Source organism: Myotis daubentonii, chromosome 3 (assembly GCF_963259705.1).
Source record: "Myotis daubentonii chromosome 3, mMyoDau2.1, whole genome shotgun sequence".
NCBI classification, from domain to species: domain Eukaryota; kingdom Metazoa; phylum Chordata; class Mammalia; order Chiroptera; family Vespertilionidae; genus Myotis; species Myotis daubentonii.
Window position 1 is genome coordinate 207,533,123 of NC_081842.1, and position 23,857 is coordinate 207,556,979.

A 23,857-nucleotide genomic window follows, 5' to 3' on the forward strand; every position below is an offset into this window, starting at 1 on the left:
TGTCCCAAAAAATGTATACACACTTAACACCTGAGGGCTGTTTCTTTCATTGGAATTAATAATTACTCAAAGTATATATACTATGGTTCATCCTATATGTATGTGTATATATGTAAACATACATATATAGAAAGTTATACATACAGAAGCACATACACATATACATTTACTTTTTAAAATTTATTGATTTTAGAGGGAGAGGAAGATAGAGAGTAAGAGAGAGAAAAACATTGATATTTTGCTCCACTTATGCATTCATTGTAATTGCCCTGTCCGGGGACTGAACCTATAACCCTCGCACATTGGGATGACTCTCCAACCACCTCACCTACTTGGGTAGGGCTATACATGTTCTTTTTAAAAATAAAATTGAGATTATACTCTATAGGTAGCTTTTCCTTTTTTGGGTTCAGGATTATTGAAGTGTAATTTACATGAAGTGAAATTCACTTTTTTTAGTTTACCATTATGTGAGTTTTTTTTTTTATTATGTGAGTTTTGACAAACACATAGAGACATGTAATTCCCACTATAATCAAGATATAGAAGTTGTATCACTCCCCCAAATTTCTTTGTCTTTTTGTAGTTATCCTCATCCCCTTGCAATCCTTTATCTTTTTTGTAAATCCTTTTCCAAAGTGTAATCATTGTACATTATGCAGTTTCAAGTCTGGCCTCTATTATTTAATATATTTTTTCCTTTTAGGGTTTTGGTTTTAGATGATGCGCAAGAAACTTCTATCAAATTGTTGGAAATACTCATGTTTATAATTTTTCTAAGAATTTCAGTGCTTCAGTATTGAAAATTTAAACCTTTTGTCAGTTTGGCACTTTAGTATAAATTGTGAGGCAGAAAATTCAATTTTAAAAAGTTTGCCAGTTTAGTTATGTTTATTAAGATTAAGATTATGTTTATTAAGATTTAGTTATGTTTATTAATACTCTTACTAATAAAATAAATATTGATTTCCTCACAGGTAGCAAGACAGCCAGGACCCCCGACCCCTTCCCCTTATGCAGCACATGAAATAAACAAGGGGCATCCAAATCTTGCGGCAACGCCCCCGGGACATGCATCGTCCCCTGGCCTCTCTCAAGTAAGAAAAACTATATTTTAAAAATAATAAATTGCCATGTAAAATCATTTCTGTTTTTCTAAAGCAAATTCTAAGCAATAATATACATTACTTAAAAAGTAATTTCTATCTTGTCTTTTGTATTTAATAGTGGCTACTAACAATTTTATACATTTCAGTTATGGAGGCATTCAAAATGAACAGTGATTTTTAGTTTTTATTGTTTTAGAAATTAGAATGTATTCTGAAATTTGTTAAAACCACAAAACACTGGTTTGCTTTTCAGTGTGTAATCTGTAGTCTCCACTCTTCTCTCTTTCTTGGTGGAATGTTGGTAGTTATCTTCTAGTTTTGTAAAAAGTGGTGTATCTTTCCTTCTTGAGTAACTTTGGAGGGCTCTTTTGTTTGTTTTGGTTTTTTATTTTGTAAATAGATTATTGAAATTTTGTTAATCTTAAAATTTTGTTAAACTGTTAAAAAATAATGAACTCCTTAATGTATTTCCAGTTAAAAGGCACAGCAGACATTAAAACAATGTTTGAAAAAGATAACACTATGTGTTCCCTGTTTTTTAAGCTATTTCCCAAGATATTGTTTTGCTTGCACCAACCCACCATCACATGCTTATTTGGGCTTCCTTGTGGTTAAGAGCTGGCCAGAGTTATAAAGTCTCGTACTGGAAGGAATGTGTAGAAAGTCAAGCCAAAAACCTTGACCCATGTTATTTGACATTGTTATTTATGCTTAAGAACTCCTTTTAGTAATGAAAATTAATTTTATAACATTATCTTCAATTTTGGCTTCCATATTTTAGGCCTTGTAAAGCTTGAATAATAAGAGATAAGCAATTACTTCTTAAAAATAATGCTGAAAATTAGTGATTATAAGTTATAGACTGGGACTGATTAATGCTAGTTTAGACTATAGAATGTTTGAAGAAGCAATGTGCAGCTTGCCAAACCATTTTTGAAATAGCCCTATTAAGAAATATATAAATTAATTCCGACTTAGTACTATGCTTAAACTCAGTCTAAATCATGCCTATTTAATTTTGAATTTTAAAAGTAAAACATGTCAAAATGAACTCTTGTTTAAAATGAGGTTCTTATAAGTACCACGCACTAACCAATTGTGCCACTGGAGCTCCTAAAATGAGGTTCTTTTGTTGGTCTTCATGTCACTGAAGAGAACCACTTACACTGTTAATAAGGTATATTGGCCTAACTCTATTGAAGAGAGAAAAACTATGTACTGCTTTGAATAGGGAAAGCTAATATGCTAAGTGTCCCCTCTGGAGTTCGATCGCTTGCTATGATGTGTGCTGACCACCAGGGGGCAGTGCGGAATGAAGGAAGGCCCCAGCCGGCAGCCAGAAGGCCCCAATCTGCCCTGATCACTGACCAGCCCTAGGGACCTTACCCGTGCACGAATTTTGTGCACCAGGCCTCTAGTTTATTATAGCACCAGGCCTCTAGTTTATTATAAAGGATCTTTAAATATAATAGGGTATTGGTGTAATGAAGGGTCAGCCAATATAAAAAGAGAACTCTAAAGAAAACAGCCATAATTCATTTCTTGAACATCTCCTATCTTGAACAATTTGGTTCTCGACCAAGTTGTTCACAGAAAAAAATGTCTGTGTTGTTGAACCAAACTTCATAGTTTTCCAAAATGGCAACCCTTTCAAGCTGATACCTCAGCATGACAGAAAGTATCTCTCTGGCAAAGGGAGAATGCTTTTGTTGCTGGGGAAATCAATAATTAGCACAATTTTAAAACATAAAGAGGCCATCAAGAATGCTAATGTTGCTAAGGGTATGAAAGAAACAATGATCATAGGCAATTGAAGAGAGGGAAAAACTGTTGATTTGGATAAAGAAAAAGCAATTAATCAGTGACAGACATATAGGAGGCAGTTGATGTATGAACCAGCAAAGATGCCACATGCTGACATCCTCAGATCCAGTGCTAATAGTGTTTCCTTTAAGGCCAGTAGTGGGTGGTTCGATACATTTAAGAAAAGGAGTGTTTATTTACAGATTGAACAGTATATTAGACATGTACTGTATATAAGAAAGGTCAAAATAGGGAATCATTGGGGAGGTCTGGAATGGATTAATTCAACTTATATGATATTAATGGGAAAAAATTATTTGGTTTTTGAACAGATCACTTCTCAAACAGCCTGTCAGAACAAATTAAGTTCAAGAACCGAGATTCCACTATATTAACAATAGCAAATATAAGGATCAGCTGCCTGTCCTGGGGCTGATGGAATAGCTATGGAAGAGCCTTCTCCATGGCTGATAGTGGAGAGTACACAGCTGTGGCTCACCTAATACAGTGGGGCCTTGACTTACGAGTGTCCCGACTAACGAGTTTTTTGAGATACCAGCTGTCTCTCGGCCGATTTTTTGCATTGAGTTGACAGAGTAATTTGAGTTAACAAACTCCTTAACGAGCTCGGTCTTGGAATGAATTAAACTCATAAGTCAAGGCCCCACTGTAGTAGAAATTCACTATAGCACCATTCCAGTGGAATATGCTAGAAATCCTTCCTGTGGAACTTACTGGAAATTTGCCCTATGGAATGTTGGGCAAGGCTGGCTTCTTTATTCTTTTTCTTTTTCTTTTTTAAATATATTTTATTGATTTTTTACAGAAAGGAAGGGATAGAGAGCTAGAAACATCGATGAGAGAGAAACATTGACCAGCTGCCTCCTGCACACCCCCCACTGGGGATGTGCCCGAAACCAAGGCACATGCCCTTGACCGGAATCAAACCCAGGACCCTTCAGTCCCCAGGCCGATGCTCTATCCACTGAGCCGAACCGGTCAGGGCGAGGCCGGCTTCTTTAGTCTAAGTGTCCTTTAGCAAAGGCCTGTTGCAGTGCACAGTGACTGAGGTTCCTTACTGCATCTGTTTGGCACAGACACTTCAGATTACCCTCTGATCTGTTGGATCATAGGTGCCTTGTGATAAACAGCTTGCATTGCAACCTAAACTTGATCCATAGCCTTCTTTTGTTCAGGTCCTCACTCAAAGGTGGAAACCACCCAGGTGACTCTGTAGATGAGTCAAGGTGTAGCACACTTAAATGTAGTGTACTGTAGACCTTACTGGATAGGGCAATACTATTTCAGAGTTTGATCTAGTGGGAATTCTTGTTAGTGATCCGTTTCCCTTTTGTAAATAACAGGATTGTATGAGATGAGATCTGAAGTTCCTTGAAGATCTCCATGAGTTTTAGAAACGACTTTAGATTTAAAACTAGGCAAACTTTGCGCTCTTTTTCATTTTGTATCTTTTAAAAAAATAGCAGAAGTTTGTTATTTGAATTATCTTAAATCACTTAAATTAAGCAAGACAAAAGTATTTCCTACTTATTGCTCAATTGTTGGCACTTTTCTATTTTTTCTTGGTGTCACTGTCCAGACTCCTAAGCTGTGTTCACAGTAATCAGTGAGAAGACATGCTCAGAATAAAGCCAAAGTGGAGTGATACATGTTTTCTGCCTACTGTTCCTGGAGATTTCATTTAGTTCTTCTTTTTTCTTAGAGATTAACTTAGTTGTGTTATTTAGTGGGCTGAGATGGTAATGATCCATGGGTTAGATTCTTTATTGTCTGTGGAAATGCCAAGAAAAGAACTTCTTCACTGAGGAACAGTGATTGATTATGCTATTTATTTTAACACTACAATTTTTATACTTTTTGTGTGATTTAAAAACATTTTTTGTCTTTCCTAAAGAAAATAAATTCTGATTTTGACAACTCTTGACAATCAGCCTTGCTAATCAGGATAAAGTAGAGGAAGTTTTGAAAGTTTTTTTTCACATTTCACTTTTGAAGTTGATGAGTATTTACTTTCCTTCACAAAAGAAAGCAGAGTACAGTTGATAATTTTTATACTCTCCTTCTCCCCATGGAGCACATTGTGGCTATCTCAGGTAGTCTGTGAGTTGAGTGGTGTTTGGAAGCTGCAGTCATGGCACATGAGGATTTGATGTTGGCTCGTAAACCTGCAGAATTGACTGCATTGTGTTGGCACTGTTGGAGCTAAATCTTACTCACTTTTGTTTTGTTTTATATTTTTAGTTGATCGTATGCCTATTTACTTAAAAATGTACACCTTGTTGAAAATTTCTTCAACAAATATTGCCATTAAACATTTTACAAATTAATATGCTGTTACAAATGTCATTAGTATGAAAGTAAGTTACAAAGGCGTAAAAAATATTCAGATCATTTATGTCTGTGGTTTTACCTGATATATGCTAAACAGTCCTGGTAAGTTCTTTTCTCTAACTATTGAGACTTATTTTAATGTAGTCATATATTTGATTAGAGAATTTGAGCTCTTTTGTCATTGTTTTGCTTTTATTAACAAAAACAATTGCAACCATGTTTATAAAGTAAGACTTCACCAAATGTTTCCTCTTAGGTGAATTTCATGTGGTTTTTTTTTTTTTTACTTATCATGAAATATTCCTAAAGTAATTTTTATATGCTTGTTTGATTATGCTTTTCTTTGTGTTACATGTAGCTAGAAAAAAAATCACAGTGAATTTTTTTCAAAATTTCTGGGGTCAGATTATTGCAAGAGTAATAGTTAAGTACAATTATTGTTCAGACTTTCCTCACCATATACCTCAAGTTGTAGATTCCATTTGGCAGATCTTACAAACTAGAACCCATATTTGGAAATACCTAAGTATAAAGAGTGAAAGTTTTCAAAATCAATTCTGTATTATTCAGCACTGTTTTAGAAAGCCAAAGAATTTTGTAAAAACCAATCATTAAGAACTGATTGTGATTTCACATATGCTTCTTTTGTTGTCTGTGATATAGGCTCATTTTTGTTGATATTCATTTTCATTTGAATTTTGTGTGTGTGTGTGTGTGTGTGTAAGGGTTAGGATTTGTTAACATTTTTAAAAAATATTTTTATTGATTTCAAAGAGGAAGGGAGAGGAAGAGAGAGCTAGAAACATCAATGATGAGAGGGAATCATTGATTGGCTGCCTCTTGCAGGTTGGACTGAGCCCACAACCCAGGCATGTGCCCTTGACTGGGATCAAACCTGGGACCCTATCCACTGAGCCAAACTGGCTAGGTCGGGATTTGTTACATTTAAGGAGTTGTTTGTTTCCTGTGGACATACCCTGGAGCCTCTTCTTTTTTTAAATATATATATTTTATTGATTTTTTACAGAGAGGAAGGGAGGGGGATAGAGAGTTAGAAACATCGATGAGAGAGAAACATCAATCAGCTGCCTCCTGCACACCCCCTACTGGGGATGTGCCCGCAACCAAGGTGCATGCCCTTGACCAGAATTGAACCTGGGACCCTTGAGTCCACAGACTGATGCTCTATCCACTGAGCCAAACTGATCAGGCCTGGAGGCTCTTCTTGATTTCTCTGGCTACTACTCTCACTTGTTATAAGTGATAGTGCAAAACCTCTCTTAGAGTTTCCCTTGCAAGTTTATATCTCTTTGGAATTTCACCCTTCACTACTTTCCCATAGGTCTAGAAGAGAAACTCATTTTGGGGCCACCAGTCTATTTTTTTATTTGCTGTAACATGCAAATATTTTAGATTTTTATGCTTCTAAAAATTGCAACTTCAATTCAGTTACAGAAATTAGCAAGTGCCATGACATTTTGGGATGGGAAATCAAACAGGTAAGTTTTAAGGAGAATCAGGGAATGGAGCAGTTCAACTGTTCAAAGTGCTTGTGATATTTCCCACAAAAATGTGTAGTCTATCTGTCTTGATCTGCTTGGGCTGCTTGCTGTAACAAAATACCATAGACTGGTTGGCTTAAACAACACACATTTATTTTTTTTCTGGATGATGGGAAATCCAAGATGAAGGTGCCAGCTGATTTAATTCCTGGCAAGGGCCTTCTTGGTTTTAGAAGTTTACCTTCTTGCTGTGTCCTCACATGGTGGAGATAGACAGACAAACAAGCTCTCTGCTGTGTTTTATAAAGGCACTAATCCCACCATGAGGGCCCCACTCCCATGGCGTAATCTAATCCCAGTTGTCTGCCAAAGGCCCTGTGTCCAAATACCATCACATAGGGCAGTGGTTCTCAACCTTCCTAATACCGCAACCCTTTAATATAGTTCCTCATGTTGTGGTGATCCCCAATTTCATTGTTACAAATTGAACATAATTAAAGCATAGTGATTAATCACGAAAACAATATGTAATTATATATGTGTTTTCCGATGGTCTTAGGCGACTCCTGTGAAAGGGTCATTTGACCCCCAAAGAGGTCGCGACCCACAGGTTGAGAACCGCTGACATAGGGACTTGGGGCTTCAACATGTGATTTTTTTGGGGGGTGGGGTGGGGGTGGTAGTGGGAGGGAGCACATCTCATTCCTCAGTACCATTTATGTGATTCAGAAAGTTGCTGGGAAAGTGGGCAAGTAGGACTATGGAAGAAAGGTCACTAGAGGAGATAAGTACCATAGACATGCATATGCATGCATATTGTTCTGTATTAATCGGATGGAGGGTTATGGGGCATATTGGCTTATTCATATGTGCTTATATTGGGTGGGGTTGGGGTTGTTCAACTTGCAGGGATGTGGGAGAAGGGAGAGGGCAAGCTTAATGCAGGACTGTTTATTTTATCAGGGGTCAGATGAGAAAGTTTACTTGGGCCCTAGCCGGCGTGGCTCAGTGGATAGAGCGTTGGCCTCCGGACTGAAAGGATCACAGGTTCGATTCCGTTCAAGGGCATATGCCTGGATTGTGGGCTAGCTCCAAAGTAGGGGGCGCGTGGAGCTCCCGTGGCGCAATCGGTTAGCGTGCAGTACTTATACAAAGTAGGGGGCATGCAGGAGGCAGCTGATCAATGATTCTCTCTCATCATTGATGTTTCTATCTCTCTCTCTCCCTCTCCCTTCCTCTCTGAAATCAATTAAAATATATTTTTTTAAAAAAGAAAGTTTACTTGGAAGTATTTTGCTAAATACAAAGTATAATATACAAAAACTAACATCTTTATAGAACTAAGAATTGTGAATTTCAGTGACTCAACACTCAATGAAAAGCAGACTATACAGACATCATGAAGCTTTGTGGTGATAGTAAATTCTGTCAATGGATAGTGAAGGAGAGGTTAAGTTAGATTTAAAGCAAGTAGAATCACTTAACTGTAAACAATGAATATTGTAGATTGATACATAGAATGACTGATATGAAAATAAAATGTTACACTTTACCAAGTAAGCAATCTTTTTTTCTCAATGGCATATATTTACTTACTGTTCCTTTTTCTCAGATATCCAGTCAAACTGATAACTAGGTAACAAGAGCTATATCTATAATAATAAAAGTGTAATATAATATGCTATTTAGACCAGACGTCCTTCCAGATGAAGCCCGGGCTGTGAGGGGAGCCTGGGTCCCGGGTACCTGCTGGTGGCCTGAGGGAAGCCTGGGTCCCTGGTTTCAGAGGGAAGCTGGTGCCAGCAGCAGGGGCAAGGAAGGCCCACTCTTGCACGAAATTCGTGCATCGGGCCTCTAGTCTGATTATAAAGTCTCCATCCATTGACAGACCCTTTTTTTTTTCTCTGTGAGAAATGATGAACACACAAGCTATCTGAATTCTCTCTCTGAAATGATGGCTTTTCTGTCTGCCTTATTTTATTCCATAGCTACCTAAGTAGGTGTTACGTAGAAGAAGTAAATTATGTTGCCAATATTTTATTAACCTTTCATAGGCAAAATAAATCGCCTTTTTAATTACCTGTCAATGATACTCCATTTTCAGGTACTACACTATATTATTCAGGACTATATTACTACTCTTGATCGCCATTAAAATTACATCTTCTTTTACGGTTTAATTCTAAAATTTTGACTTTTCTGTTTAGTACAATTGATTGCAAGGCAACCTAATTAGTTTAGCAGTATAGCTGTTAAAGCTTTGCAAGGAAAAAAGGAACAATACTAAGTATTTCAAGTAGAGGGGATTAACTACATAAACTTGTTTTACTAACTGATTGATTATCAAGGGGATGCTAAGGTAGGAAGCAGGTAGGGAATAAAAGAGAAATGAGGTGTTGCCAGAATCTAGGAGCTAGGAGGAAGGGTCCTTTTAGGACTCTTGCTCAGACTTCTGAGAAGAAAATTACTTCAGGTTGGTCCTTGAACGTCAGAAACTCAAGTGAGAGAACCAAGTGAGGGTGAGGCTGGCATTTTGAATATCAAGTATGCATGCATGCCTCTTTTCTGCTGGCATCTCTGGAAGGCTTTGAGAGGCTGGGGAATGTGAATGAAAATAATGTCTGGAACCATACTGATAGGTGGAAGCACCCTCCTACTGCTTACAGGATGGGTCAGAGCTGAAAGACATTAGCTAAGTAACTGGCACAAACAATGGTAAAAGGATGTAGAATTTTCTTACAAATAAAGAATAAGATAGGACCAATGGACCCCAATGATTTTAACAACAGCCAGAAAAGGGAATAATAAAAAGTAAATATGACAAAATAATAGGGCTGTGGAATATGTTGGTAAGTGTAATAACAATGAAGTTAAATTTCCCTATTAATTATGACTCAAATTTGTCAAAAACTAAAATCTAGCCCTGGCCTGTTTGTTCAGTGGTTAAAGCGCCACCTTGAGGCCTGAAGGGTCGTGGGTTCAATTCTGGTCAAGGGCACATACCTTGGTTGCAGGCTCGATCCCAGCCCCAGTTGGGGCATGTGTGGGAGGCAACCAATCAATGTGTCTGTCACATTTATATTTCTCCCTCTCTGTCTCCCTTCTCTTTCACTCTAAAATTCAATGAATCCTGGCCGGTGTTGCTCAGTGGTTGAGTGTTGACCTGTGAACCAGGAGGTTACGGTTTAACTCCCAGTGGTCAGGGCATATGCCTGGGTTGTGAGTTAGAACCCCAGTGTGGGATGTGTATGAGGCAGCCCACATACACAAATCAATAAAAACATTTAAAAAATCAATGGAAAAAATATCCTCTGGTGAGGATTAACAACAACAACAAAAAAGACCCTAAAATCTAGATATATGCATTTAGATATAACACAGGAAGATTGAAAACAAGAGCATGGAAATGTTAACAGAAAAAATGCTAATAAAAAGAAAGCAGGTATAAGCAATTTTTAGTAGTCAACATAGAATTCAAGGTAAAAACATATACGGGAGAGCAGTAATTTCTACAATATAAAGATTTAATTTCTGGAAAATGTAACATAAACTCTTACTTAATAATTGGCTTAGAATATACTGTATATGTAGCAAATGTAAAAGAAATTGAAATTGACAAATTGATAACTAGTGTGGGAGTCTAAATTTCAGAGAAATAGATCAGTAAGTAATCATTTAGACCAGTGTTTGGAAACTGTGACCCAAGGGCCAAATCTGGTCCCTCTTCTGGTTTTGGTAAATAAAATTTTACTGGAATACAGCCATATTAATTTACTTATGAATTTTGCTTTTGTTCTACAACCAAAGAGTTGAATAATTGCTAGAGATTGCAAAACCTAAAATATTATCTCAACACTTATAGAACAAAAAATTGCCAACCCCTGACATAGATCAGCAAACTATCAGGACCAAGTATTTTGTTTTTTGTGGGCCAGATTATCCTTTGCATATTCTTCATTATTTAACTCTTTTAATATGTAAAATCCTTTCTTAGCTGGCCTTATAAGAACACATGCCAAGGGCCATCGTTTGCCCAACCCCTGATACAGATAAAGAACAACAATAGTAAACTTGTTTTATATGAATATATAAATTAACACAAGCATATGTATATGAAAAAAGAACTTTTCCCTGGCTTGCATGGCTCAGTGTTTAGAGGCAAGCATGTCGAACTCACAGCCAGTGGGCCACATGCCCAGCGGCTGCGAGTTCAACATGCTTGTGGGTCATGGGTTCAATTTCTGGTCAAGGGCACGTGCCTAGGTTGTAAGTCTGATCCCTGCCCACGATTGGCCCATGGTGATGTGGGAGGCAGCCAACTGATGTGTCTGTCTGTCTGTCTCTCTTCTCCCCCCTTCCACTATCTCTAGAATCAATGGAAAAAATATTCTCAATAAAAAAAAAGGGAATTTTGTACATATTCAACAACAAAAAATAATTGAGATTAATAATTTGAAAATCATAATTATCATACTTTAAATATATAGAGAGAACTTGTTATTGATTCAACAGAGATAAAAGATTTAAAAGGCTATGGGTAATTTAAAATAATTAAAACTTTGTTTTAGTAATTTTCTCATTTAACTAAGTGGGCCCTTTTTTGAAATACACAGGGAGCATTTATAAAACTTGGTCATATGTTAGACTACAGAGAAGAATGTTAAATTCTTATATTTATATTTTCTGAATCTACATCTACAAAATTAGAAGTTAACAAAATAAAATTGAAATTATGTTTATGCTGAAACGTTATAGAATATAATTACTGTTCTTAAAAGCTAATGAAGCTTATAATTTATTTTATTGAACACTAGAGGCCCAGTGCACAAAATTTGCAGGCTGCTGGGTGGGACCTTCCTTTGCACCTGCCTTGGCCTGATGCCGCCCGCTCACCTCCTCCACCATCCTGCCACTGCCCCACTCTCGCCAGGGCCCATCGGGGCTGGCAGTGTGTCCACTGCCAGCACTGCGTCACCAATGCCGGCCATGTTCCGCGCCAGCCCTTGGTGGTCAGCGCACGTCTAACTCCTTGTTGGTCGAATTCCCACCCATGGGGAAAATTTGCATATTAGCCTTTTGTTATATAGGATAATTTGCATTATCTTAAACATAATGTATGAATATAAATAAGAATACTAAAACCTGTTTATTTGGAAACTTAAAAAACTTTTGACTTAAAGATAAAATCAAAGTAGAAAATGCTATCTTTAGAAATTAATGACAAATAGCATTTTGTCTCATAATTGGCCAATTTGTGCCTTCAACACAATGCTACTTTTGATAATAGCAAACTTGATGGTGTCAGAAAATGCATATGCGTGCATGTGTGTGTAAAACATTTGCACGTCACTGATTAGTGTGTTGAACATCACTTTTTATGTGCTTATTGGCCATTTGTGTGTTCAAGTTCTTTGCCCACTTTTTAATTGGATTAATTTAGTTATTGAGTTAAGAGTTCTTTATATATTGCATAATTGACTTTTCACTCTGTTGATATTTTCATTTGTACAAAAGTTTTTAATTTTGGGTGAAGTCTTATTTATCTGTTTTTTCTCTCGTTGCCTATGCCTTTGCTGTCATATCTAAGAAACCATTGCCAAATCAGCAGTTACTTCATTATACCAAATGCAGCATAAACTAACTATTGTGTTACTTCTCCACTTTTAAAATTTGAAACACATGGAAATTTTATCCTTTTAGAAAACAGTAGCAGGTTTAGAGAAAAAACCTCTTGGGTTACCAAGAGGACAGTCCATATTGATTGGAGCGATAGAAATATGTGATCAACACCTGCCAATAACAACCCCAGCTGAGTGAGAAAAATCACTGAAAGTCCACCTACCATGTTCAAAAAGACGCTGAGAAATTCCAAAGACTGTTAAGGGTTCATATCAGGAGTATATCAAGGTGCACATTGGGAGTTAGAGAAGTTGGATACTGAAGTGATGTCTCAGGAGCAGCTGATTTAATTACATAAACATTTGGCAACATTTAAGAAGGGAAGGATATAGCAAAAGGAATGGAGGTTGGCAACAGGCAAAACAAGTAAGTATCAAGGACCTAGAAGGTATCACTGTTTGGTTTTGAGAGTGATTATCTTTTAACTTCAGTAGCTCTGAAATTAGGAAGTATAAAACCAAAAGAAGGGAAAACACTATTGAGATTCGTGTTAGAAAACAGGATTATATTACTTTGTGCAACTTGTAGAAAAGATGAAAGCAATAAAAAAGCTGGATGCATACAAAAGACATCCTTCACCAAATCTTTGTGTTCTGCTTTGTTTTATTTCCTTCAAAAGTCTTAAGGAATACAGATTTCTTGAAGAAGAGCAATTTTTAGAAGGTCTTTGAAAAAGCCAATCTCATACTATTGCTATAACATGCAATGTTAAACTAGTGCTATAACATGCTCTAAAAGTAGATCTAATGCTGTAAGAATCAGAATGACATTCTCTAAAAAATAACAGCTCTTGAGCAGGTGAGGGACTGGTGGGAGAATCTGACTGTGGAAACATTTAGAAATAATATTTTAAATATTTTTTTTGTTGATTTCAGAGAGAAATAGGGAGTGAGAAGTGGAAACATCAATGATGAGAGAGAATCATTGATTGTCTGCCTCCTGCACACGCTGGGGATCGAGTCCAAAACCTGGCTTGTGCCCTGCCGGGGAATTGAACTGTGACCTCTTGGTTCATAGGTCGATGCTCAGCCACTGAGCCACACCAGCGGGCTATAATTGACCCTTCTGATACAAGCTTAGTAAGAGCGTGTTGGTTGCAGGTGTCTTTCTTTGGCTTTAATACAATTGAAATGTTCCTGGATTTAAAGTCACAGTACAGTGATTTTCAAATTCTTTAAAATGGCTTTCAGCCTCCCATGTAATTAGTACAGTGCCTGAACCATAAGTAAATTCTTAAATCTTCCATGGATAAAATAGCTCTACGTGAATATTTCCAAGTGTATTACTTTGGGCCTGTTTGTACAGTGCTTTATTTGACTAAAACAGAGTTTTTCTGACTGGTATTGTTAATTTTTTTGGTACAATTTAGTAAAAGTTTATTTTACAGATACAAGCTTAACTAAAAAAAGGGCCAAATACTCTATTGTTGCATTTTCAGAGAGCTTGTTCTGAGGAAGACTTATTTTGTGGAAAGGTCTGGGAATCTTAGTGTTCAAGCTCTTTCTGTTGTCCTGAATTAAACAATTAAGATTGAATTTCTGAGCCAGAAAAGTCTTTTGTCAGGATACCATGGCAGAGATTTACATTATCTAAAAACAGTTTGGTGCTATTTGAATATAGAACTTAATACCTTTACTGCACAGGTGGTCTAATTTTCTGTTCTGAATATTCTCAGGATATAATCCACAAATAAGCTTTTACATAGAGTTATGGTGGTTAGGTAAGAAGAAATGCTGTCCTTGAGTAATTTTACATGTTAAGGTATTTCAAAAAATGTAATATGAGAGAGAAAGGTTCATCATTTTTTGTACGAAGTATTTCAGTTAACAGTATGATGTGCAATCAGTTTACTTGTCAAATTTGTCTCATTCTAGAATTCTGTTTATTATGGTAAATATTTCTAGAGTTTGGATTAATAAACAGAGTGGAGTGACAAGTACAGCTATTGAGATGGGTGATGAATGATATTAAAATACACTTTAATTTATGTAGAGTGATGCTCTTTAAGTATCTGATTTTGAGGTAACAGAGAGTAAGAGTAATTGGATGGTCCTAATGCAAATAAAATATGTATTATGACTTATAATGTGTGGTTGAATTGCCTAAAACATTCATCTAAAAATGTCCAAAAGCCACAATTAAGTAAAAGCAGTATTTGTGTTAGATAACATTTAAAATACAACCCTTTTAATTTTCTAGCAGTCGGATCTCTGGTGTTGAAAAAAAATTCTATTCAAAATGAATAAGCTCTCTACTGGAGTACTTCTTGAAGAAATTTCAATTACAGCCCAACAATTGAACCACGATAAAGTCCCAGAAAGATTTTTCTCTTTATTGATCTTACTTAAAAAAAGAGATTGATAATACAGTCTTCCCATATTTTTTCTGAGGCAAAGAGCTCTATGCTTATATCCAAACTATAAACCATGGAAAAGAATTCGTTGCTGTAGTACTATGTTATAGAAAGTAAAATTGTTTTTTTAAAAAATAGAGATTTGGTTGTGAATCCCAGTTTTACCACTTATGAATTATGAAGTTTGGGATAAATTAAACCTTCCTCCAAGTTAAACCTTGCCATTTATTAAATGGAAATAACAATACCTACATCGTAGGGTGGTTAGTGTGAGGATCCAATCAAATAACAGATGTAAAGGCCCTGGCAGGTGCTGTGAATGTTCAATAAATGTTTGTTGGACTTCCTGTGTTATAATAGCTTTGGAGTACTTCACATTTTTTAGAGCTGAGAATTAATTTTAGGGAATGAATTCCTTGTCTACTCTGACATTACTTTTTTTTTTTTTAAAGATTTTTATTGATTTCAGAAAGGAGGAGAGAGGGAGAGGGAGAGAGAAACATCAATGATGAGAGAGAATCATTGATCGGTTGCCTCCTGCACATTCCATACTGGGGATCGAGCCCGCAACATGGGCATGTGCCCTGATCAGGAATCGAACCGTGACCTCCTGGCTCATAGGTCAGCGCTCAACCACTGAGCCATGCCAGCTGGGCGACATTAGTTTTTTTTTTTTTTTCTTGTTTTTTTTATTGTTAACACTGGCATTACATTTCAATGTTAGGTTTCTGAGAAGTTTTCTAAACTCTTTAATAACAGATTATAACTGTATTCAACAATACTGAAAAGCAGACCTTGCTACATAGGCATTTATTTCATTAAACATTATTGCCTAACATGTCTGATTTATTTCCCCTGTAAAATTGTTTTTTTTAAATGAAAACTCATACCTTAGGCAAAACAGATAAATAGAGTGTTTTAGAAATCCCAGGATAACCACTAATAAAGCCATGGTAATGACCTGATGTTTATCTAGAGACACAGTGAGGTTCATCTTGAACTTTTCCAAAAGTTATTCAGCACTGGGAGCTGTTAAGCAATCATTCTAGTACATGAAAAGGCAAGATTCAGTCTAGTAGGTACGTCTGTTATTTGCTTCTTTGATAAACAAGCAGTCCTCACTGTGTTGTTTTATATTTGGAAAAAATCCAAGTCTTAAAACAGGTCATTAGTTTCTAGTTTATGTATACTGCCTTTTATTTTGTGAGGTATATTATGTCCTCTCCCTGGTTCTTTTCCACCATATTCTCACTTCTCTTTTTGCCATTTGTTCATTGCTCTGTAGAATCCAGGGCAAAAGAAATTAAAAGTGGCATCTGATCCATTGGTGTTACTTTTTGTTAATAACCCTTTTAATAGAAATCAAGATGAAAAAATTTGAAAACCATACCTGAAATGATAACTTGGCATTTCTGCAAAGTTTATTTATTTTTGCCCTGTCTTATTGTAAATCAGTATCATAAAGCATTTATTTGAACAGATAAAATATTTTTCCCTGACTAAACCAAATAAAACAAGAATTGTTCTGTTTTAAGATACAAATGGGAGAAGAGAGGTGCACGCCAGATGATGAACTGTCTATCAATATTTGGGTAAATTTATTGTATTTTGTTTTAGCTGAAGCTTGATTCACATTTATGCCACATTATCTATTAGAGCCATGTTTTGGAGTAGATAGACTTTGATTTATAAAGGACATATATTTTTTTTTATTAAATCTTTATTGTTCAGATTATTACATTTGTTCCTCTTTTTCCCCCCCATAACTCCCTCCTTCCAGTTCCTACCCCACCCTCCGCCCTCACTCCCCACCCACTGTCCTCATCCATAAATGCACGATTTTTGTCCAGTCTCTTCCCGCATCTCCCACACCCCTTTTCCCCCCAAGAATAGTCAGTCCATTCCCTTTCTATGTCTCTGATTCTATTATAATCACCAGTTCATTCTGTTCATCAGATTATTTATTCACTTGATTCTTAGATTTACTTGTTGATAGATGCATGTTTGTTGTTCATAATTTGTATCTTTACCTTTTTCTTCTTCTTCGTCTTCTTAAAGGATACCTTTCAGCATTTCATATAATACTGGTTTGGTGGTGATAAACTCCTTTAGCTTTTCCTTATCTGTGAAGCTCTTTATCTGACCTTCACTTCTGAATGATAGCTTTGCTGGATAAAGTAATCTTGGTTGTAGGTTCTTGGTATTCATCACTTTGAATATTTCTTGCCACTCCCTTCTGGCCTGCAAAGTTTCTGTTGAGAAATCAGCTGACAGTCGTATGGGTATTCCCTTGTAGGTAACTGAGTTTCTTTCTCTTGCTGCTTTTAAGATTCTCTCTTTATCTTTTGCTCTTGGCATTTTAATTATGATGTGTCTTGGTGTGGTCCTCTTTGGATTCCTTTTGTTTGGGGTTCTCTGCGCTTCCTGGACTTGTAAGTCTATTTCTTTGACCAGGTAGGGGAAGTTTTCTGTCATTATTTCTTCAAATAGGTTTTCAGTATCTTGCTCTCTCTCATCTTCTGGCACCCCTATAATTCTGATGTTGGTACGCTTGAAGCTGTCCCAGAGGCTCCTTACACTATCTTCGTATTTTTGGATTCTTTTTTCATTTTGCTTTTCTGGTTGGGTGTTTTTTGCTTCTTCGCATTTCAAATCTTTGACTTGATTCTTGCGCTCCTCTGGTCTGCTGTTGGGAGTCTGTATAGTATTCTTTATTTCAGTCAGTGTATGCTTAATTTCTAGTTGGTTCTTTATCATAACATCGAGGGTCTCATTAGATTTCTTGAGGATCTCACTACATTTATTGGTGGCTTCTAGACAGTTCTTGAGAGACCTTAAAAGTGTGGTTCTGAACTCTGTATCTTCCATTGACAATTTTGTCCTGTTTCTTTGTCTCCACATTTTTTATGCTTTCTTGGTACACCCCCTAGTGGTCTTTGTGCACAGTCTTGTTGTAGTTAAGCCTTGATTGTTGTAGTTAATACTGGGGGGATTTGACCTCCAGGCCAACTGGCTTTGAGAGTCAGCTGTGTCTGCAGTGGGAAAACTTCTGTCCTCTGAGGAGGTGCTAATCTAGCCCTTGCCTGAGGCTATCCGGCAAATGGCTCTGTGCAGGGCTTGGACGGGGCGGGTCGCAGGGGATCAACAGGGCGGGCGGAGGGAGCAGTTATGGCTGCTCTCAGTCCCGTCCCCAGAGGGTCTGCCTCTCAGAGTCCCAGCAACCGCTGCAAACCTCGGAGAGAAAGCTGCCCTCACGTTCCGACCAATGCCAGACAATCCCACTTCTCTCGTTTGAGTCTGGGTCCCTAGAGACTCGCCCAGAACTGGAGCTCAGGGCCTGAGCCTCCCTCCTGATTGAAAACGACAACCGCGCCCTCAGCCACCAGCCCGCTCCGCATGCACCTCCTCACCTTTGTATTTTCCGCACTGCGCCTCCTCTGAGTCTCGGTATGCTGTTCTCCTTCCTTCTAGTCGAAGAATTTCCCCTCAGCCAGCTTTCCTATGGTTCTGGGTGATGTCCGTTCCGTCTTTTAGTTGTATTTTTTTTTATTTTATTGATTTTTTACAGAGAGGAAGGGAGAGAGAGAGTCAGAAACATCGATGAGAGAGAAACATCGACCAGCCGCCTCCTGCACCGGGATGTGCCCTTGACTGGAATCGAACCTGGGACCTTACAGTCCGCAGGCCGACACTCTATCCACTGAGCCAAACCAGTTTCTCCTTTTAGTTGTATTTTTGAAGTGGTTGTGTGAGGCAGCATTCTCCGGTGTTTACCTATGCCACCATCTTGGTAATAATGGACATATTTTTAATTTATTAGATGAGCGATGTCATCAGGGATGAGCAATTCTATAGAAAATTAACTGGTAATAAGAGAAACCTAATGAGAGTCTGGAAAGACATTGTTTTTTATCTTTCACATCTACCATTTTCCTGAGAATTAAAAATTATAAGAAATTGAATGTTCTTCAGGAAAATGCTTGTGCTATATTCCAGTGTTATGGCTAACAGAAAAGTTAAAGGTGACTTAAATAATACCTAGGAGTTCATATAGATTTTTTGTGGTAAATAGTATTTATGTGGTTAGATTTTTCTTCAAACCAATTTTTAAAGCTGTTTTATTGAGTATACTTCCTACTTACCAGATTTTACTGTTAAGATGATCTGTTTGAATAAATAACAAGATTTTCTTACAAGGCCATTCTTCCCACAGATATCTGTACAGTGCAAACTTTGTGCTAGGCACAAATGGGTTTATTTGGAAAAGGCCACTTCATAAAGTTTAAGGAAAATAGTTATTTTCCTTATAAATTGCCAATCTGTATTTAAGCCATTTATTTCTTTGAGAGATTATTTAAAGTTTATGTGACTGTATTCTCGCTTCCAGAAGAAGCTCATTCTGAAATCAGGAGACTTGCCTTCTGGTATTTCTTTGCTTATCTGCCTATATTTTTATTCCATAATAAAATGCTTGCAGAATCTCTGCTAACACCATGTGGCTGGACTTTCTAGAACGGTCCAGTTGCTGGGTTTCGTCCTTGAACTCTCTCACCTACTTTCTTCCTCGCTCTCTGGAAGTTTAGGTAACATTACTTAACTAGAAAGCCATTCAAGTGGATATTATTAGTTTTCTTAACATTCCTTATATTTCGGGAGGCAGGCTCAGCATTGTTCTGACCCTTCACTATACTCTCTAGGTCCTTGCCCTATGACTCATGTGCAACAAGCTCATCCCTAGTTTACCTAAGCAAATTTTTCCTATTTTTGAGGATTTTGGTATTTGGCCCACAATTTATTTCTCCTTTTTACTCTCTGCTATCTACTAGGAAGACTTCTAGCATATTCATTTTCACCCCCATGCAACCATTGCTGTGGGCTCCTGGAGGCACCCTCCTTTCTTCCCTTTTTTCACTTCCTCAGGGCAACTGTTAATGGGCAAGCACACATAGTCAGCAACCCATAAGGACACAGCCTAGATCTGCACTGTCGGATATAATAGTCAGTAGAGCCACCAGTGAGTGGTTTTTGAGCTCAGCTAGTGCAAATTGAGTTGTGTTATAAAGTGTAAAATACACCAGAAGTCTCAGTTTTTATACTGACTACAAGTTGAAATTTGGGGTTTATTGGGTTAAATAACACATTACTAAAAGTAATTTTGCCTGTTTTTCTAATGTGACAACCAGAAATCTTACATTAATTATGTGACATTTTTGTTAAAGAGTGCTGTCTAGATCTAGTCTATATATAAAACTGTTCTGCCTTTGATCTTGAAGTCTAAAATTTCTCTGACCACCATTTCCTGCCTCTACCTTTACCACAACAAATGTATATGAACTCCTAGATAGTATTTCAATCCTATTGTACTGGTTTTGCAGTCTACAACCCTTTCATTCTGCAGTCCCTTTCTATTCTCAACATGACAAGTCCCTTCCTGCCTTCATACTCCTCTTGTTTAGCTTTGATCCTATCATTAATCGTTATTAACCCCTAGTTTTCTTTATTTACTCTATTTCTGTGTTTTGCCAATTCCCGTCCCTGAACCAATTTAATGTAGCAGATGTTTTCCTCTATTCTGGCTCCCAGAATGAAGAGTTCTGCTGTAGAAATTCAAATACCTGTGCTGATGGGCTTTATAAACATTTTATTATATCTTAGTACAGCTAAACTAAGCTGTACTAAGCTTTAGCTTAGCTAATTGGTAATCCTGTTAATCATCTTGAACCAACTTCCAGTTATAGCCTGCATTCTGTTTTCACCTGTAACAAGTTGGCCACCAACAGCCCCACAGGCTATATACACTGTACCAGTACATACACATACAGCTCCTGAAGTTACATGCATTGTGGTAGCCCTGATACCACATTTTAAATGCATTTCTAATCTTTCTGCTTACTTTTTTGTTGTTGTTTTTATTGATTTCAAAGAGAGGAAGGGAGAGGGAGAGAGAGAGAAACATCAGTCTTGAGAAAGAGTCATCGATGGGCTGCCTCCTGCATGTCCCCTACTGGGGATTGAGCCCACAACCCAGGCATGTGCCATGATCAGGAATTGAACTGTGACCTCTTGTCAATGAGCCACACCAGCTGGGCTCCTTACTTTTTTTTGAAGCCCCTACTGTTTTAAAAATTATTAGGAAATATATAATCTTATAAAAAAGTATAGTTCAGTTTGAAAGAATGCAGTAGTCCCCCTTATCCACTGGGGATACGTTCCAAGACCCCCAATGGATGTCTGAAACTCTGGATAGTATAGACCCTATATACAGGGTGTCCCAAAAAATGTGTACACACTTTAACAGTTGATAGCTCACTTTTGAAAATGAAATGTATGTTAATAAACACTGCCTTTATAATTATTTAAAGTCATAAACAGTGGATTAACCCATATTTTGTATATGTATTATATACTGTATTCTTAAAGTAAGTTAGAGAAAAAAATATTATTAAGAAAATCATAAGAAGATCAACCAAAGGACTTGTATGCATGCATATAAGCATAACCAATGGAGACAGACACTAGGGCGATGAGGGCATATGCTAGGAGGAGAGCCAGTGGGGGGGCGGGTGGGAAGGAGACATGTAATACCTTAATCAATAAAGAGTAAAAAAAATCATAAGAAAAAGAAAGTGCTGTTAAAGAATTTATTGAATAAATTCAGCATGTGTGGTTCTCTCTCATCAATGTTTCTGTCTCTGTCTCTCTCCCTTCATTTCTGAAATCAATTTAAAAATATTTTAAAAATTCATGTATAAAGAACCTGTTCATGCCGAAACCGGTTTTGCTCAGTGGATAGAGCGTCGGCCTGCGGACTGAAGGGTCCCAGGTTCGATTCCGGTCAAGGGCATGTACCTGGGTTGCGGGCACATCCCCAGTGGGAGATGTGCAGGAGGCAGCTGATCGATGTTTCTCTCTCATCGATGTTTCTAACTCTCTATCTCTCTCCCTTCCTCTCTGTAAAAAATCAATAAAATATATATTTTTTAAAAAAAAGAACCTGTTCACTCAAACCCATGTTGTTCAAGGATCAACTGTACTCTACATTTTTGTCCTTGGGATTTTCTTTGACAGTTAAAATTTGACATAATATAATTGAATTTATCCCTTTTTAATTTAAAGCAGAGTAAACAGCTAATACAAAAACATTAAGAGAAAATAAATTTGGTATATTTGAGGGAAGTAGGTAAGGCCATTGTAGCTGGAAAATAATGTATGAGGTGACCTGGGCCTAGTCATTTTTGGCCCTGTAAGCACCCTTAACCTACCCCATCCTCAAACCTTGGAGCATCAGCTCCCTTATCCCTGATATCTAATTGCTCAGAAAGTACTGCTATTTCAACATACAAACTCAGATCTTCCTCCTCTAGACTCATTGTGGCAGGTAGACCAGACCCTTATCATCATGTGCCTACACTATCAGTAGCTCCCTAACTGATGTTTTGAGACAGGTCTCTTCCCATGACTTGATATTATTGTAATAGTTCTTTTTAGTAAACAAATCTAATGATACCGCTTCCTTAGTTCAGTACTATTTCACAAGAGTTCTTTCAACAGAGTCCTTTCAACATACAGTCCTTTAATTATCTTGACACATCTTTTTATTTTTATTTTTTTAATATATGTTTATTGATTTCAGAGAGGAAGGGAGAGGGAAAGAGAGAAACATCTGCCGGAAGCCGGTCCATCCTTGCTGCTTGACACAGTCGCTGCAGGAAAGAAACATCTGCACAGCATATGTTTCAAGGGACCTGGCGTATATAGCATACTGTTCTTAATATGTTTGCTCCCCTTAGCGCTGTGTGTTTTAACCAAGGTCACCTCTCCGAGAAAGGTTGTTTCCCCAGGTAGGAATTTTTCCCTGAAGTCAGGGAGGGGATGCCTCTCCTAGAAAGGTTGTTTCCCCAGGTAGGAATTTTTCCCTGAAGTCAGGGAGGGCATGAAACTCCTTAACTAAGTGCCAGGCGGGTAGTTAATCACTACAAACAATCATGCTTAAGCTACATAATCTTTACTCCCTGGAATGGAGATAAGAAACGCCCTAACCTTTGTAATAGAAATTGACAGGATTAAAATCAATTGGTATAAATACAGATGTAACAAGACAATAAACAGCAGAGCCTCTCTGGAGATCAAGACCAGAACTTGGCTGGAGATCCTGGCTAGGCTGCTGATCAACTGAACGCTGTCTCCGTGTCCTTCCTTCTTTGCCGACTCCGTCTACACCTTTGGGGACCCCTGGACCTGCTGGGGCTGGACCTCGGCAAACATCAATGATGAGAGGGAATCATTGATCGGCTGCCTCCTGCACGCCCCCTACTGGGAATCGAGCCTGCAACCCAATCATGTGCCCTTGACTGGAATCGAACCTGGGACCCTTCAGTCCATAGGCTGACGCTCTATCCCAGGGGTGGGCAAACTTTTTGACTCGAGGGCCACAATGGGTTCTTAAACTGGACCGGAGGGCCGGAATAAAAGCATGGATGGAGTGTTTGTGTGAACTAATATAAATTCAAAGTAAACATCATTACATAAAAGGGTACGGTCTTTTATTTCAATAGTTTTATTCATTTCAAAGGGGCCGGATCCAGCCGGCGGGCCGTAGTTTGCCCACAGCTGCTCTATCCACTGAGCAAAACTGGCTAGGGCGAGACATCTTTTTAATCTGGCCCTAATCTAATTCTGTGACCTCACTCTGCCTCATCCACCCCTATGCTATGGCATTACTGACCTGTTCAGGGTTCAAACAAACATGCCCCACTTTTCTAGGTCTTTGTGCTTCTGTTTTACTCTTTGTTTTGCATATATATAGTGTCCTTCTCCTTGTGTGTCCGACTGACTGCCAGCTCACCCATCTGCCTCTTGTTGAACTGTTACCTCTGGAGGCAGAATTAAATTTTGCTTTGCTTCTTGACATTTTATTCACAGTCCTTACAGCATTTTCTATAGTCTATTCAGGTTGAGTTAGGTAAATTGTAAATCTCTGAGCATAAGAACTGTGTCTTTTTCAACTTTATTTCCAGCACTTTTAGTCAATGCTGAAAAGATAGGATTATCTAATTGCT

At 37.7% G+C, this 23,857-nt stretch overlaps 1 protein-coding gene across 15 annotated transcripts in view; it reads left to right on the forward strand.

Moving 5' to 3' along the window:
* EIF4G3 (eukaryotic translation initiation factor 4 gamma 3) overlaps nucleotides 1-23,857 on the forward strand; it is a 311,606-nt gene that overhangs the window by 112,166 nt on the left and 175,583 nt on the right. For all 15 annotated transcript variants that reach the window (XM_059690932.1, XM_059690920.1, XM_059690914.1 and 12 more), the window contains exon 3: nucleotides 978-1,097. In XM_059690932.1, coding sequence (XP_059546915.1) covers nucleotides 978-1,097 — 120 coding nt within the window. The remainder of the gene's footprint in view (nucleotides 1-977; nucleotides 1,098-23,857) is intronic.